Source organism: Vipera berus, assembly GCF_964194415.1.
Source record: "Vipera berus genome assembly, chromosome: 7".
In the NCBI taxonomy this organism is placed as follows: Eukaryota; Metazoa; Chordata; class Lepidosauria; order Squamata; family Viperidae; genus Vipera; species Vipera berus.
The window spans coordinates 13,963,431-13,979,505 of NC_138209.1; the positions used below are offsets into that span (position 1 = coordinate 13,963,431).

Sequence of the window (16,075 nt, forward strand, 5' to 3'; positions counted from 1 at the left end):
AAGCTGTGAATCTAGGAGGACTCCCAAGTTGCGAGCCCTATCTACGGGGGGGTAATAACTCACCCCCCATAGAGAGAGATGGGATATCCTGAATATCCCGAGATGCCAGTACGCACAGCCACTCGGTCTTGTCAGGGTTGAGTTGAAGCCTGTTCCTCCCCATCCAGACCCGAACCGCCTCCAGGCAGCGGGACATCACGTCGAGGGCATCACTGGGGTGGTTTGGGGTCAAAATGAAAAGCTGGGTATCATCAGCATACTGATGATACCCAACTCCAAAACCACGAATGATCTCACCCAGTGGTTTCATATAGATGTTGAACAGGAGAGGCGAGAGGACTGACCCGAGGGACTCCACAAAAGAGAGGCCTCGAGGTCGACCTCTGCCCCCCTGCCAACACCGACTGCGAGCGTCCCAGGAGATAGGAGGAGAACCACCGAAGAACTGTGCCTCCCACTCCCAATCCCCTGAGACGCCGCAGCAGGATACCATGGTTGATGGTATCGAAAGCCGCTGAGAGGTCTAATAGGACTAGGACAGAGGAATATCCCCTGTCCCGAGCTGTCAGTTGTTAAGTGGCTTCTCCATTGACTTTGCTGGTCAGAAGGTGGCAAAAGGGAACCGTCAAAAACAGGGCTTTTTTTCTCATAGAACGCTCAGAATGGAGTTCCAGCACCTTTTCTGGATGGAACCTTGTAGGGTAGGCAAGGCGGGTTGTATGACGTGTGTGAGTTCCGGCACCTTTTTCTTTTACAAAAAAGCACTGGTCACAAATATGAACCAGTTTGCCGAGCATCTGAATTTAGATCACCCGGCCACGGGGATGCCGCGCACTTTTCCGTAAGTGTGAAAAAGGGTCCTAAGCCACTTTTTTTTTTTAAAAAAAAATGCCACTGTAACTCCAAACGGTCCCTAAACGAGCGAGGACAACCTGCGTTCAGATTTATTGGTTTGTCCTGAGTCGATCTGACTGAAGGGGATGATGGCGTCCGAGCGTTCCTCGAGAATCCCTGGCGCGCTTTTCCAGCCTCTCGCCCGCTGGACGTTGGACGGCAGAAGCCGCCTCCGCCTCCCCGGGCAGCCTCTGCGGGGTTAATGATTCCCTTCTCCTTCGCCCTCCCCGAAACTGGGTCGTAGCCCCGCCTCTCCGTCACGTCATCATCTGGCGAGCTCCCGATTGGCCCAGGAGGAAAATCTACCCATTCAGGGGTCTTCAAACGCAGCCTTTTTATGACTCGTGGACTTCAACTCCCAGAATTCCTCAGCCAGGCATGCTGGCTGAGGAATTCTGGGAGTTGAAGTCCACGAGTCATAAAAGGGCCGAGTTTGAAGACCTCTGCCGACTGTCTGGCTGACTGGCGCTCGCGGGGAGGGGCGGGGGAGGAGAAGGAGGAGGAGGAAAACTTCCTTCTTTTGGGGTGACGCTCCCTGCCGGAGTCTGCGGTCGTAGCCGGATCCCGGGGGCTTCGGCGGCTGGGGAGCCCCAGCTGGAGCCGGTGAGCCTCCCGACCAGGTGTTTTCCATCTTTCCACCGCGCTGCTGCTTGGGCACCGACGGGGAAGGGGGATCGACCCCTGTCTGTTGCAGCAATTGGGTGGTCGCCGTCGGGACGGGCGTCCTTAGGACTGAGCTGACCCTAGAGGAGCGCGGGCTACGATCGGCCTCCCCCCCCCTTAATTTGGGCTCCACCTGCATGCATGCATGCATGCATGCGTGTCTCCTGAATCAGGCCTCGCTGGGTGCCCATCCCCATCGCCTCCCCCAACTTTCCGCATGGGGCGGATGGGAGGGAGGGGAAAAAAAAGAAAGAAAGAAAGCAGATCCCGCTCATTCCATGAACGAAGCGGAAAAAGAAACGGTGGATTTACCCGGCTCTTTCTTTTGAAACCTAGCTACCCCCCAGGTTTAACTTTTGTATTTTTGTATTTTTTATATCTCTGCCCTGTTCACCGCCCTGAGTCCTTCGGGAGAAGGGCGGTATAAAAATAAAATTATTATTATTATTATTATTATTATTATTATTATTATTATTATTATTATTATTATTATTATTATTATTATTATTATTATTATTATTATTATTATTATTATTATTATTATTATTACCAAGGTTCCTGCCCCGTCCTGGGCAAGATTGGCATTGATTTTGGGGATACAGTCATGGGCGCTGCTTTTTTTTGTAAAAGAAAAAGGTGCCGGAACTCACACATGTCATACAACCCGCCTTGCCTACCCTACAAGGTTCCATCCAAAAAAGGTGCCGGAACTCCGTTCTGAGCGTTCTATGAGGAAAAAAAAAGCCCTGGTCATGGGGTTCTGTGACAGACCGAGGTGTCTCTGGAGCACGGTAGACGAGAAAGTGTCTATGGAGAGTCTCAATCATCCAAGTCAAGGTTGTCTCAAAAGTGTGTTTTTTTTTCTTTCTCAAAAGGACTTTGTTTTTCCTTGAAGACGTTTCGCTTCTCATCCAAGGAGCTTCTTCAGTTCCAAGTACTGAAACCGAAGAAGCTTCTTCAGGGCTTTTTTTTCTCATAGGACGCTCAGAACGGAGTTCCGGCACCTTTTTTTGGATGGAACCTTGTAGGGTAGGCAAAGCAGGTTGTATGACATGGGTGAGTTCCGGCACCTTTTTCTTTTACGAAAAAAGCACTGAGCTTCTTGGATGAGAAGCAAAACGTCTTCAAGGAAACACCAAGTCCAGTTGCCTTTTGAAAAAGCACCTTTGGGATCGATAAGACAGGCTGCTCTATTTTAAGTTATGTCTGTATGATCTCCTTTTAAACGCATACAATAAATCTTGTGCTTATTAGGGGACACCAAATCTTTGGGTTTGAATAGGGAATCCCCATTTCTGTGGGATGGGAAGAATGGATCCCAACCAATATAGATTTTAAAAAAAAAATATCTAAAATTTCTGGGAGACTTGATGGCCAAATGGCTCCTCCCTGTTTTATAATTCAAAGATTTCTGCACACAATCCAATGCAGGATGTCCATTCCCTTTTGGCAGTCCTTGTGCAGGAACATCTCGTTATGAGGGATACCCACAGAGGAACTTGTAGAATATATTTTGGAAAAGCAATTGCTATGTTTAAACAGTTTATTTACTCCATTGCAGATATTAGTTGACTTTCAAAGACCTGGGATAATGAGAAAGCATTGTGTGAGTAGAGTGAGTGTTGCTATTGATCTCAGGAATTCTTCTATGGCCTCCAGACATGCCAGGTAGCTTGGCGTGTGACACCTGGTCTAAGGCAGGGGTCTTCAAACTTGGCCCTTTTATGACTTGTGGACTTCCACTCCCAGAATTCCTCAGCCAGGCACGCTGGCTGAGGAATTCTGGGAGTGGAAGTCCACAAGTCATAAAAGGGCCAAGTTTGAAGACCCCTGGTCTAAGGAAAGCAGAACCCACAAGGGGCAATATAAATCCTGAAGAGCTATGCAACAGAATTGGACTCAGTCCTGTTTCTGGCTTTCTTTTCTAGGGTTTGCACCTAGCAGAACTGGTAGTGCTGGAGAAGCTGTTGAAAGTTATTTCCCTGTCCCCCCCCACCCATCTCTTCTTTTTCCAGTCATCCAGATTGACTGGTATAACCTGGGAGGTTTTTTTTCCTTGTCTGTTTCCCAACAGTCAGTTCCCAGGAGTTGGTGATGACCTCATCACTGTGATGCATGCTTTTGAGTGTGCAGATCATCTCTTAGATGCAAAGCTAGGGCGGGCAGTATTTTGTTGCGTCCAGCTTCTTTCAAGAACGAGAGGGAACGGACAGCAGAAAGTTTAAATCCACCACAGAGTTTTTTGTGAAAACAAAAAAGAGCAGTGAGGTGGGTGCAACTGCATACTCATATATACCCCCCCACACACAGACGCGCCTCTTTCATGAATTGGAGCTTGCTTTTGTGTGTTTGAGTATAGTATACATTTTAGCATATTGGTAATGGTGATATATATACAGACCTGACCACTGATTTCTCTCTTCGTGTGTCAGTGAATGGGAGGCAGCCAAGGAGTGACTAGCAGAATGCAGTATGATGAAGAACCCCTTGGCTTTATGCTATGCAAACCTTATTGCTTTTACTGCACTCTTCTCCCACACTTTTTATTGCCATGACAGTAACGTTTGCCTGGATGGAATATTATTCTTGGAATGTTTCCTGGTGAAGAGCTTCTAATTTTATCAGTTGTACAGCTGTTCCTTTTTCCTTTTGCAAGGGATTTTAGGTTTAGGTTTAGGTTTATTAAATTTTTATACCGCCCTTCTCCCGAAGGACTCAGGGCGGTGCACAGGGCATATCATAAAACTACAAAAATACAAAAGTTAAAAAAGAATTAAATTATTGCCCACAATAAAAACAATAGAAAATATATATAAATATTAAAACCCTAAATAACTCCCCATCAGGCCAGGCCAGCTTGTTCAAATAAATGGGTCTTTAACCCACGCCGGAAGGAGCGGAGATCCGGTGCCATCCGGAGCTCAACCGGCAGCTGATTCCACAAAGCCGGAGCGCCCACAGAGAAGGCCCTCCCCCTGGGGGCCACCAGCCGACATTCTCTGACTGGAGGCACCCTGAGGAGGCCCTCTCTGTGGGAACGCACGGGGCGGAGGGGAGTCGACGCCGGCAGCAGGTGGTCCCCGAGGTATTCCGGACCCATGCCATTTTCTGGTGATAAGAAAAAAAAAGAGAGAGAGTTGGAACAATTAGCCGAAAAATATGTTCCACTGGAAGATAATATAATTTGGAGGTTTTGTATAATTCCACCAAGTGTGGCAATTGCATTGTAAAAATATTACCTGAAAATAACCTCTGGCTGGTAAATGTGCATGCTCCATAAATATAGCTGATCTGTCCAGGTTCCAAATGTGTGGACTTTAACCCCCACAATTCACAATCCATGCTTTCAAGGGTGTGCAATGTGCATGTCGGTCCAAAAAGGTGGCCATAAATCACAATGCTTAGACTTGTGTAAAAATTTTGTCCCATACAAATGAAAATAAGAGATTAGAAGCCTTTGTCTGTCTGTCTGCCAATCGGGTCATTTTGCCTGAATCTGAGAAGGAAGTGTACTAGAGATACATATCTTGCAATAACTTGTGATGAAACCTCACTTACCAACTATAGACCCGTAACTGTACATAACTGTGTGCAAATAGCCTTTTTTCCTTGATGGTATCAGCATAGTAGGTACATGACAGGATCGTGGATAGGCTATTGGGAGGATTCTTCCTTTTCACTTTTTTTTTCATTTATAGATGATGTGTGGATTTCCATTGTGGTTTGTTCAAACAAGGCTTAATGTATTTATTTTATTAATCACATACACATACTGTTTATTTATTTATTATATTTATCTGTTTGATCCTCTGCCTTTTGTACAGGATATGTGTTTCTCACCTTGGCTTGTTCAGTGACCATCAGACAGTTTCACTTTTTTGGCAGGTATTACTCTATGATGCACAGATTTTCCGAACACTTGTTCACATTTTTAAGTGTGCACATAATGTAGTTGGACATATGAAACAATACTTTGTAAAGAGACTATTAATAGATGGGAAACAAAAGAAGTCAAAATAGTGGGCTAATGCCTCCTTAAGTGACACCAGCTGCCTGCAATTAGTGCAGGTTCGCATCCCACCAGGCTCAAGGTTGACTCAGCCTTCCATCCTTCCGAGGTAGGTAAAATGAGGACCCAGATTGTTGGGGACAATAAGCTGACTTTGTAATAATGCCGCTTGGGGGGGGGCGAAAGCCCTAATAAGCAGGCATATACATAGAATGAAGGCTATTGCTAAGCACATTGATTTGTGCTTTAAATTGTAAGCAGCCCTGAGTCTTCGGAGAAGGGCAGGATATAAATGGGATTAAAGTGCATTTCCAATTGACTGTAATTTCTGCTTTAGAGAAAACAATTCTTTCAGTCTTTGCTTGTATCCCTGTTGTAAAAAAAACCCCATACTATTAAATGATTGTCATGAGATTACTGCCTTGTCGCGGCGAAGGGGCTTGCGTAACTCAATGAAGCTATGAGCTATGCCGTGCAGGGCCATCCAAGACAGACAGGTCATAGCAGAGCGTTCTGACAAAACGTGATCCACTGGAGAAGGAAATGGCAACCCACTCCAGTATCTTTGCCATGAAAACCCCACGGACAGTACCAAAAGGCAAAAATTGAGGCCTTTGAACTATGGTTCTGGAGAAGACTCCTGCGAATCCCTTGGACTGCAAGGCGATCAAACCGGTCAGTCCTAGAAGAGATCAACCCTGACTGATCTTTAGAAGGCCAGATCCTGAAGTTGAAACTCAGATACTTTGGCCACCTAATGAGAAGGAAGGACTCACTGGAGCAGAGCCTAATGCTGGGAAAGATTGAGGGCAAGAGAAGAAAGGGACGACAGAGAATGAGGTGGCTGGATGGAGTCACTGAAGCAGTAGGCGTGAGCCTAAATGGACTCCAGAAGATGGTAGAGGACAGGAAGGCCTGGAGGAATGGTGTCCATGGGGTCGCGATGGGTCGGACACTACTTCACAACTAACAACAACAACATGAGAGCCATGTTGATGTAGTGGTTAAGGCACCATATTAGAAACCAAGTGATCGTGATGGGTTCTACTTCTGCCTTAGGCACGGAGCTAGATGGGTGACTTTGAGCCAGTCATTTCCTCTCAGCCCTAGGCAGGAAGCAAGGGCAAGCCACTTCCAAGAAACCTTGCCAAGAAAACTGCAGGAATCACCCCAGGAAATTGCCTGAAGTCAAAACTGACTCAAAGGCACGTGCGCGCCCCTACACAAGATTATTAGCAGCTTTGTATGAATTGAGTCAAAGATAGCTGAGCTCCATTTTGTACATTTGAAAAGCTCCTATAAGAATAATAGGAACTTTTTTAGTCAGCTCTTTAAGATACAGACCTGCTCTGATTTTTTTTCCTCCTTAATAACTAAGAGCCCTGCACAGACTGGTTATTTTGTGCAGTCAGAAGACTGTCAGCACAATTTTTCCAGCCTCTGTTTAGGAGCACAGAATTCTCAGACGGCTTCAGTTTGGAGTAAGCTGTACTCAGGAGATCTCAGTGTGAGTCTTTAACACCGAACACAATCCTATCTATACACAGGTGCCTTTCCTTCACTCTCTTACCATTTCTCTCTCTTCCCCCCACTTCCCCCCCATAGGAACGGTTTCGCATGAATTGAGATATTAGTTAGGCTGCTAAACTACTGGTCCCTAATTCTATCTAATTCTAATTTTAATGGATGCTTTTTACTGAAAGATTACGGTACATTGTCATAAAATAAGAGGATATGCTGTGCTTTTCCTTGCGTAGCTTCTGGTGGAATGAGCAAGTGATAAATTACCAACCATGTCTAGAGCAGGGGTAGGCAACCTCGGCTCTTTTACGACTCGTGGACTTCAACTCCCAGAATTCCTGAGTCAGCTTGGCTGACTCAGGAATTCTGGGAGTTGAAGTCCACGAGTCATAAAAGAGCCAAGGTTGCCTACCCCTGGTCTAGAGAAACACATTTATTTTGGCATTAATGTCCAACCAACAACAGTACTGCGACTTATCTCCCCTGATGGTTGCTTTGCCAACTGGCAAGAACCGTGTTAGAAATGTTTTCTCTTTACAGTTTCGCAAGACTTCACATTTGGTTAGAAAGACGTGTTTGGATTCAGTTTGGAAGAGGCCAGATGCAGTCTAATAGCACCTTTTCCACTTAAAAAAAATGATTAAAAGGAATGAGGTTGTGTGAGCTGTAGCTCACCTCCTCAAATGCAGAGATTGGCTAGAGTGGTGTAGAATTTAATTTGGGATGAATCAGGAGGAAGGAAAGAGGTGTTCTAGAATGTGAGGGAGAATGAATGTAGCACTCATCTGAAACTCATGAAAACAGCTACATTTAGAAACTACTTAAAGGTAAAGGTAAAGGTTCCCCCGCACATGTGTGCTAGTCGTTTCCGACTCTAGGGGCCGGTGCTCATCTCCGTTTCATAGCCGAAGAGCCAGCGTTTGTCCGAGGACGTCTCCGTGGTCATGTGGCCGGCATGACTAGACGCCAAAGGCGCACGGAATGCTGTTACCTTCCCACCGTAGTGGTCCCTATTTTTCTACTTGCATTTTTACGTGCTTTCGAACTGCTAGGTTGGCAGAAGCTGGGACGAGTAACAGGCGCTCACTCTGTTACGCGGCACTCGGGATTCGACCCGCCAAACTGCCGACCTTCTGATCGACAAGCTCAGCGTCCTAACCCACTGAGCCACCGCGTCCCTTAGAAACTACTTACCACTTGTAAACAAGTGCTTTGTTTGCTGTCTTGCTTTCCAAGACCCACACTGAAGCTCATGAACACACCTACCTATTTATAGATAAGTGCTTTATTTGCTACCTGTTTTTCCAAAACCTTCATTGAAACTCGAAAACAGCTATATCTTGAAAATGCCGACTTGTAGACAAGTGCTCTATTTGTTATCTTGTTTTCCAAAATCTTCATTGAAACCCATGAAAACAGCTATATCCTGAAAGCGCCCATGTATAGATAAGTGCTTGAAACATTATCTTTATCTCGGAATAAGCAGACAATTCTATTTTCTGTAACAGAACAATTAAGCAATTCTAGCAAGAGAATATTGATAGTAGACATTTTCCAAAGTTCAGGAATTTTATGTACTAATCTGAAAATTATCTTAGAAATTGGGAGAAAATTGATATAAGATGGTCCTCAAATACATAAGTGACGGATGTACCGTATTTCATCTTTGTTACGGAACATGCTTTATATATCAGCTGTTAGGAAGTGACAATGAAAAAGGTTGGCATTTTCCTGGCCATATATGTAAGCTTCTAGATCTAGAATGCATTTGTTTGGCCACTCTGTGAACACCAAATACTAGATCAGTTTAACCAATCGCAACCTGATTTAACAGGTTGCTTCTTATGGATTCTCTTCCCTTGCCATTAATTTCCACTTCTCTTCTTCTTTGTCAGTTAGGACTGTATGTGCGTAACCTTACGAAAAAGCAACCTTGGCATAATGTCATATGTGCATTAATAGATAAATTGCATGCCTTAGCCATAAAGGTATGTTATATCCAACCTTGTTAACAGATGGACACCATGAATTAGGCTACTAAACTGTTCATTGTACTTTGGGATCCTGCTTGGTTAAGTTATTTTTGTACTAGTCTTGAACCCTAATTAATTTATCTATCTAGATAAGTGCTTTATTGGCTACTTGTTTTCCAAAACTCTAATTGAAACTCATGAAAACAGCTACAGCTGGAAAATACTACTTGTAAACAAGTGTTCCGTTTCCCATCTTGTGTTTTCCCAAGTGCTTCTTCCTAGTTGAATTTGACACGTACTTTGTTTTGACCTGTAGGCTTTAATTTTCTGAAGAGAGAAGGGGAGGAGTACTCTAGCAATATGTGTTGTGTGCTGTTGCAGCAACTTATATAATTTATTCTTTCCAGCATAAGGTAATTAAGCATAACCTGAGGATAAACAGATAGTGGCAGATCTGTTTTCCTTGAGGGTAGGCGGAAAAGGGCAGAAAAATTCCACTCTTCTTTGTTATAGTTAATATAGTTCATAGTTCAGCACATTTGGTTATTGCTGCTGATAATGTGGGCAGCAAATAAGAGTAATTTGTAGTTAGCTAGTAATGATCAGCAGAGCAGAAGCTGCCCTTTCCAGAAGTGACAACTTGAGATTTCAACACAACTATTGCTGATGCTTTCTCAAGAATCAGAATCAGAAATAAAATCTCTGCTTTTCGTTGGGGTCCCACAATGGGGGAGTGGTCTGGCAAACAAATTTCTGGAGAAAGAGCTTAATACAAAATAACAAGGTACTCCAAGGGTGCTGTGAAAACGTTTCTCAAAGGAATTTCATGGAAGACTGCAGACTTGTGTGGTCTCTGAAAGGAGACTCATTGGAAACGTGTGGTGTGTTATTCAATCTGGGTAAGATCCACATGTATATGGTGTATGAATGTTTGTTTCATTTCATGTATGTTGGTCATCTAAAGAAGGGGTAGGAAACATGGCACCCTGCAAATCTCAACACTCAACATCATGTACTAATTGTCAGTATTCATATCCCGTTCTTGCACAGTGCCCTGTTTTCATGCCCCGTGGCGCAGCATCGGCCCGTTTTCATGCCCCATGGTGTGTCAGCGTCCCGTTTTTGTGCCCCAAAGTGCGGTGTCAGCCTGTTATCGTGCTATGCGGCGCAGTGTCCTGTTTTCTTGCTTTGCGGCCACAGCGCTAGCAGAAGTGTGTGTGTGTGCATGCACTGGCCAGTGTTGTGATTCAGTGTCAGCCTGTGCTCCCAGCAGCTGAGTCAGAGGAGGAGGAGGAGGAGGAGGGGTTTGGAGAGCCTTCGGTGTCAGAGGGAGGTTCTGATGCACTGCAGGACTCAGCTTGGCCCCTTCAGTCGTGTTCCTCATGAGGTTCAGCTGTGTGAGGAAGAGGTGTCAGACTAAGAGGAGTCAGAGCTGAATCTGTTCAGAGATGCTAGAAGCAGAAGGCAATCCAGCAGAGCAGAGAAAATCTATGAGGAAACTCAGTGAAAGGAGGAGAAGGCATTGAGAAGCCACACCTTGGGACAGATAATAAAAGGGGAAGGTGTGAACGGTGCTGGTTGCTGAAGGCAACCGTTCAGAGACATTCAAAGAGAATCCTGGTCTGTTCTTGCTAATCTTTTTGACTCTTGTTTGACTCTTGTTGGATGTTTTGAATCGTATTTTTGGTTGAAGGAAATATTCTGCTGCTTTTTTGTTTGAAAGACTTTATTATTTGGAACTGTAAATAACTTTGGGTTGGGTTTTTTCCAGCCTATTGATTGTTAAAAGGAAAAAGGGGTTGTCCCTGACACACAAACAGGGCCGGCTGGAAGAGAACAGCCAGCCTGTCCTGTGGCCCAGTGGCCAGTAGGCCACATGGCCTGCAGGTTGGGGACCCCTGATTTATACAATGTTGTTACTGCCATCTAGTGGCTTCCTAGGATTTCACAACTCAGGTGTTAGCCCTAAAATAAGTGTTAGCCCTAAAAAAAGTGTTAGCCCTGTGTACCATCATGCTTGAAAGCAACTACCATTGTCCCAGTCTTGAAGAAAACAGAAATCGAGTGCCTAAATGACCACAGACCTTATTGCATTAACATCTGTAGTGATGAAATGCTTCAAAAGACTGGTTCTCCAACATCTTAGGACATGCCTTCCACTGGACTTCAACAAACATCAGCTTGCCTACAGGGGGAATAGGTTGACAGACAATGCCATAGCTGCTGCTTTACATTCTGCAGCAAGCTATCTGGAGAAACCTGGAAGTTATGTCAGGATGCTTTTCACTGACTATAGCTTGGCTTTCAATACTATTCTGCTGAGCATCCTTATTGAAAAGCTGACTGACTTGAATTCCCCCCCCCTCCATCTGTGATAGGATTAAACACTTTCTGAGGGACCGGCTACAAACAGTGAGGGTCGGGTCTGTTTTATCCACCCCCCTGAAGCTTTGCATGGGCTCGCCACAGGCCTGTGTGCTTAGCCCCTACCTGTATTCACTGTACACATACGATTGTGTATCATCCGACCCATCCACTGCAATCATTAAGTTCGCAGATGATACCACTGTAGTGGGCCTTATTACAGGTGGAGATGAAACAGCATACAGGGGGGAGGTACAAAAACTATCCTTATGGTGTTTAGAGAACAACTTGAACATCGGCAAGACAAAGGAGATGGTGCTAGACTTCAGGAAGAAAAGAGAGGAACCTGCCCCACTTTACATCGGGGGGGGGGGGCAGGGAGCTGTGTTGAGAGAATCTCCTCCTTTAAATTCCTGGGAGTCTGCCTCTGTGAAGATCTTACCTGGAAAGTCAATACAACCCAGGTGGCCAGAAAGGCCCAACAGAGTCTCCACTTCCTCAGAGTCTTGTGGAAGAACAGGGTAGAACAACGGCTAATGACCTTCTTTTACCGGTCTACTGTAGAGAGCGTCCTCTCACACTGTATTGTGGTTTTGGTATGCTGGTCTGACAGCCATGGATAGGAAGGTATTACAGAGGGTGGTGAGCACAGCACAAAACATTGTGGGCTGTCCCCTGACACCACTGGATGACATCGCCAGGGCCTGCTGCCTTGGAAGAGTGAGGAAAATTCTCAGGGATGACTCACACCATGGTTGGTACCTCTTTACTCTCCTACCATCGGGTAGGAGATACAGGAGTATAGCCAGCCGTACCAACAGGCTGAAGAACAGCTTCCATTCATGGGCTGTCAAGCTCCTGAACGGGAAATAACTCTATGTATTATTGACTTGCGAGGCTGGTGTGTTGTGCAATTAGCTCACATGGTGTAACAAGATGGTGGGTTTGTTGTCCCTGTGAGTTGTGGTGGGGGGCACGAAGGGAGTCTCAGCCAATTTCACTGCATCCATGTTGTACTTTGATAATAAAGGTTCGTTCATTCATTCATAAGTGCCACTCCACCTTAAAAGAAGAGTGGGCAGGGAGAAGCAGTTTCAGCTGTTGGAAGAGGTAGGATATAGTAATAGGGGTGACATAAGAAAAGGGGAGGAAGGTCCAAAAGAAAGGTGGGGCGAAATGGTTCGAGTGGCACGTGGCAGCCGTGGACTTTGGTGAGCCAAATATCTGCCATGTTTGGCTGCATTGTTGAGCATTGGTACCAAATGAAGAAGTGCTTTGGAGGCTGCAGGAAGCTTTTTCTGGAGGCACATTGGTTCACAAGCTGTCCACTCACGGTTGTAGTTGCTGAAACGTTGCCCTTGGGTTGTTGAAACCTGCGTCAACCATGCTGGCAGGAAATGGTTGAAAACCAGGCTTGTGCACAAATCTGTGCACAAAGCATCACTCCACATATCAAAATGCTTATATCGATCAATGAATAGGCCAGCTTGTTTTGTTAGGAAAAGGCCTGCAGTCTTAAGCTTTTGGATCTCTTGTTTCATGAAAATGAGGCTACCAAACAGACTTGTGATTTTTGCCCTTGAATGTTATTTACTGATAGGCAGATTGTCCGCGACGTACGACCACAACTGAGCCCAAAGTTTCTGTTGCTAAGTGAGACAGCTGTTAAGTGAGTTTTTGCCCCATTTTATGACTTTTCCTGCCACAGTTGTTAGGTGGAACACTGCAGTTGTTAAGTCAGTAACACGGTTGTTAAGTGAATCTGGCTTCTCTATTGCCGGAAGGTCACAAAAGGTGATCACACGATCCTGAAACGCTGCAATCTCGAGTCCGTTGCCAAGCATCTGAATGTTGATCACATGACCATGGGGATGCTGCAATGGTCATAAGTGTGAAAAACGGTCACAGGTCACTTTTTCAGTGCAGTTTTCACTTTTGAGTGGTCACTAAATGAACAGTTTTGTAAGTCAACACGTACCTGTGAAATAGTTTTTTTAAAAGAAACCGGATACCCCTTTCTGTTGCCCTTTGTTTGATCTGCAGAGGACCCCTATTGTTTTCCCTTTTTTTGAGAGAGAGAGATTTCTTCTCCTTTCGCTTGCAGGAAAATTTCAAGATCCATGCCTTGCTGAAAGCAGAGAAGATGTTATGCTGGGGATATTGGTCTTTCGGATTTCCTGGCTCAGATAGCACTCTACAGGCAGTCATCCCTGAACCCCGGACCACTGAATTCGTTCGTGAGAGGAGTGTCAAGGAAGTGGCTTGTGGGAAAAACCACTCTGTGTTCTTGCTGGAAGATGGGGAAGTGTACACCTGTGGTGTGAACACCAAAGGGCAACTTGGTCATGAGAGAGAAGGCGGCAAGCCAGGTAGGTTTGTTCTGAGTACTTGACCCTAAATTCTTTCGCTTTCATGATTTGTCTCTGTAGGCATCTGTTGCTTCCAGTAGTTTTGAATTATCATTCTTATATTTATGCTTTTTCTGTGACTCCATTGTTAATCAGGGGTTCCAAATGTTTTTGTGCCGATGGGCGTGTTTGAACTTTTGAAAGCAAGTTAAAGGACATTTTCACAAAAGGGCTGCTGCATCACCTGATCCAAATGGTGGAAACACTGGGGTGGGGGGGGCGAGGTTATAAATATTATCAATACTATGTTTAATAATGGATTAGTTAAATTATTTAAGGGTGTGGCAGGTATGAGGAAAGTTAAGAAGCAGAGGCTTTTTTATTTTTTATTTTTTTATTTATACATTTATACATAGAATGAAGGCTACTGCTAAGCTTGTAAGCCGCCCTGAGTCTTCGGAGAAGGGCGGGATATAAATGGAATTAAACTAAATAAAAAATAGAGGCTTTTTAACGGTGAACTAAGAATTGCTCTACAGGTACTCCTTGACTTACGTCCACAATTGAGTCTACAATTTATGTTGCTAAGCCAGACATTTGTTAAGTGAGTTTTGCCCCTCTGTACGACCCATTGTGCCCCATTGTTCTTACCACAGTTGTTAAGTGAATCATTGCAGCTGTTAAGTTAGTAACTCGGTTGTTAAGTGAATCTGTTTTCTCTGTTGACTTTGCTTGTCAGAAGATCAGAAAAAGGGATGCCATGGCTGCGGCACACTGCAACCGTCATAAATATGAAAAATATTTGCCAAGTGTCTGAATTTTGATCACATGAACATAGGGATGCTGCAACGGTCATAAATATGAAAAATGGTCATAAGTCACTTTTTCCAGTGCTCTTATAACTTTGAACAGTCACTAAATGAACTGTTGTAAGTGGAGGACTGCTGTACTTCACACTAGTTACAGTATTTTCTTCTCATCTAGATTTTGACATAAGGTGCTTTTTCTGGGTGACCTCAAAATAACCTTTGCCAGGAACCATGAAGCGTCACGTCAAGAGTGTGTCTTGTTCAAATTCTATCCTTTTCCTTACATTTACAGCATCAAGGTCTTCAAACTTGGCCCTGTTATGACTTGTGGACTTCAACTCCCAGAATTCCTCAGATAGGCACGCCTGGCTGAGGAATTCTGGGAGTTGAAGTCCACAAGTCATAAAAGGGCCAAGTTTGAAGGCTCCTGATCAAGAGCAACCCTGGTTCACTTTGTCCATGATGTTGGTAGAGAACTAAAAGAATGCTAGTCCCTTGCCTGTTCAGATTTTGGCAACTTTTGCAAACAGTGGCTTTCACAGCAATCACTAAAGCAGCAGCTTGCTTTCTCCTGCGGTTTGATGGATAGAAAGTCTCAGGTGGTATAGATGTCTTCAGATTCTAAAAGACAGGGATGGGGAAATCTCTTCATGACCACAGACTGCTTTTTGCTTTTTAAAATGTTGTTAAGGTCTCAGGGATGTGATAGGGGCATGGTGGTATCCTATTCCCGCCTTAAGCATCAAAGCCGGCTGGGTGACTTTGGGCTGGTCCCTCTGACCCACTCAACCTGACAAGGTGGTTGTGAGGAAAAGAGAAGAAGGAAGGAGTATAAGAGAATAACAGAGTGGGAAGGGGTCTTGGAGGTCTTCTAGTTCAGTGGGTCTCCAATGTTGGCAACTTTACAACTTGTGGACTTCAACTCCTAGAATTCCTCAGCCAGCTATGGGAGTTGAGGTCCACAAATCAGAAAGTCGCCAAGGTTGGAGACCCCTTTTCTAGTACAACCCCCTGCTCAAGGCAGACTTGATCTTAACAAGGAGAATAGGCACATAATAGGTTTCAGTTCTTCACTTGGAAATAGGAAACCAAACAAACAGCCCTGATCAGCAAGGAGGATATTTATACGAATTTACACACACACACAAGCGCAATGTCAAGGTTCCGATAAATGAGACAAACAGAATGCAAGCCTTGTTTATCTAAAAAGTCTTAATCATAAAACGAAACATCGGCACTCATGGAGGGATGCCAGAATCTGAAATCTCCGCTCCCTTGCAAAATACATTAAATACAATTCTCCACCTTTCTATTTTTGTCATTAGTCACATTCTCCAATTAATTTAAAGAATTAGTTTCTCTTTCGTTAGACAACCCGCCAAGTTCTTATCTTCTTAAAACATCCGGGTAGCTTTGCTTTCCCCCAAGCGAAGCAAATTAAAGTAACAGGCTGTCTCTTATTTTGTCAGTGCAAAAACATGTCAATGTTTGCAG

General features: G+C 44.6%; 1 protein-coding gene across 3 annotated transcripts in view; it reads left to right on the forward strand.

Annotated features, from left to right (window-relative positions):
- Positions 1–1,384: 1,384 nt before the first annotated feature.
- The window catches only part of LOC308670896 (putative E3 ubiquitin-protein ligase HERC3), a 62,063-nt gene continuing 47,372 nt past the window's right edge, over positions 1,385–16,075 (forward strand). For 2 of the 3 annotated variants that reach the window (XM_081332701.1, XM_081332703.1), the window contains exons 1-2: positions 1,385–1,497; positions 13,529–13,793. In XM_081332701.1, coding sequence (XP_081188827.1) covers positions 13,568–13,793 — 226 coding nt within the window. In that variant the 5' untranslated portion in view covers positions 1,385–1,497; positions 13,529–13,567. Of the gene's footprint in view, positions 1,515–13,528; positions 13,794–16,075 lie in introns of all 3 variants that reach the window. The other variant, XM_081332702.1, reaches the window with a different exon arrangement.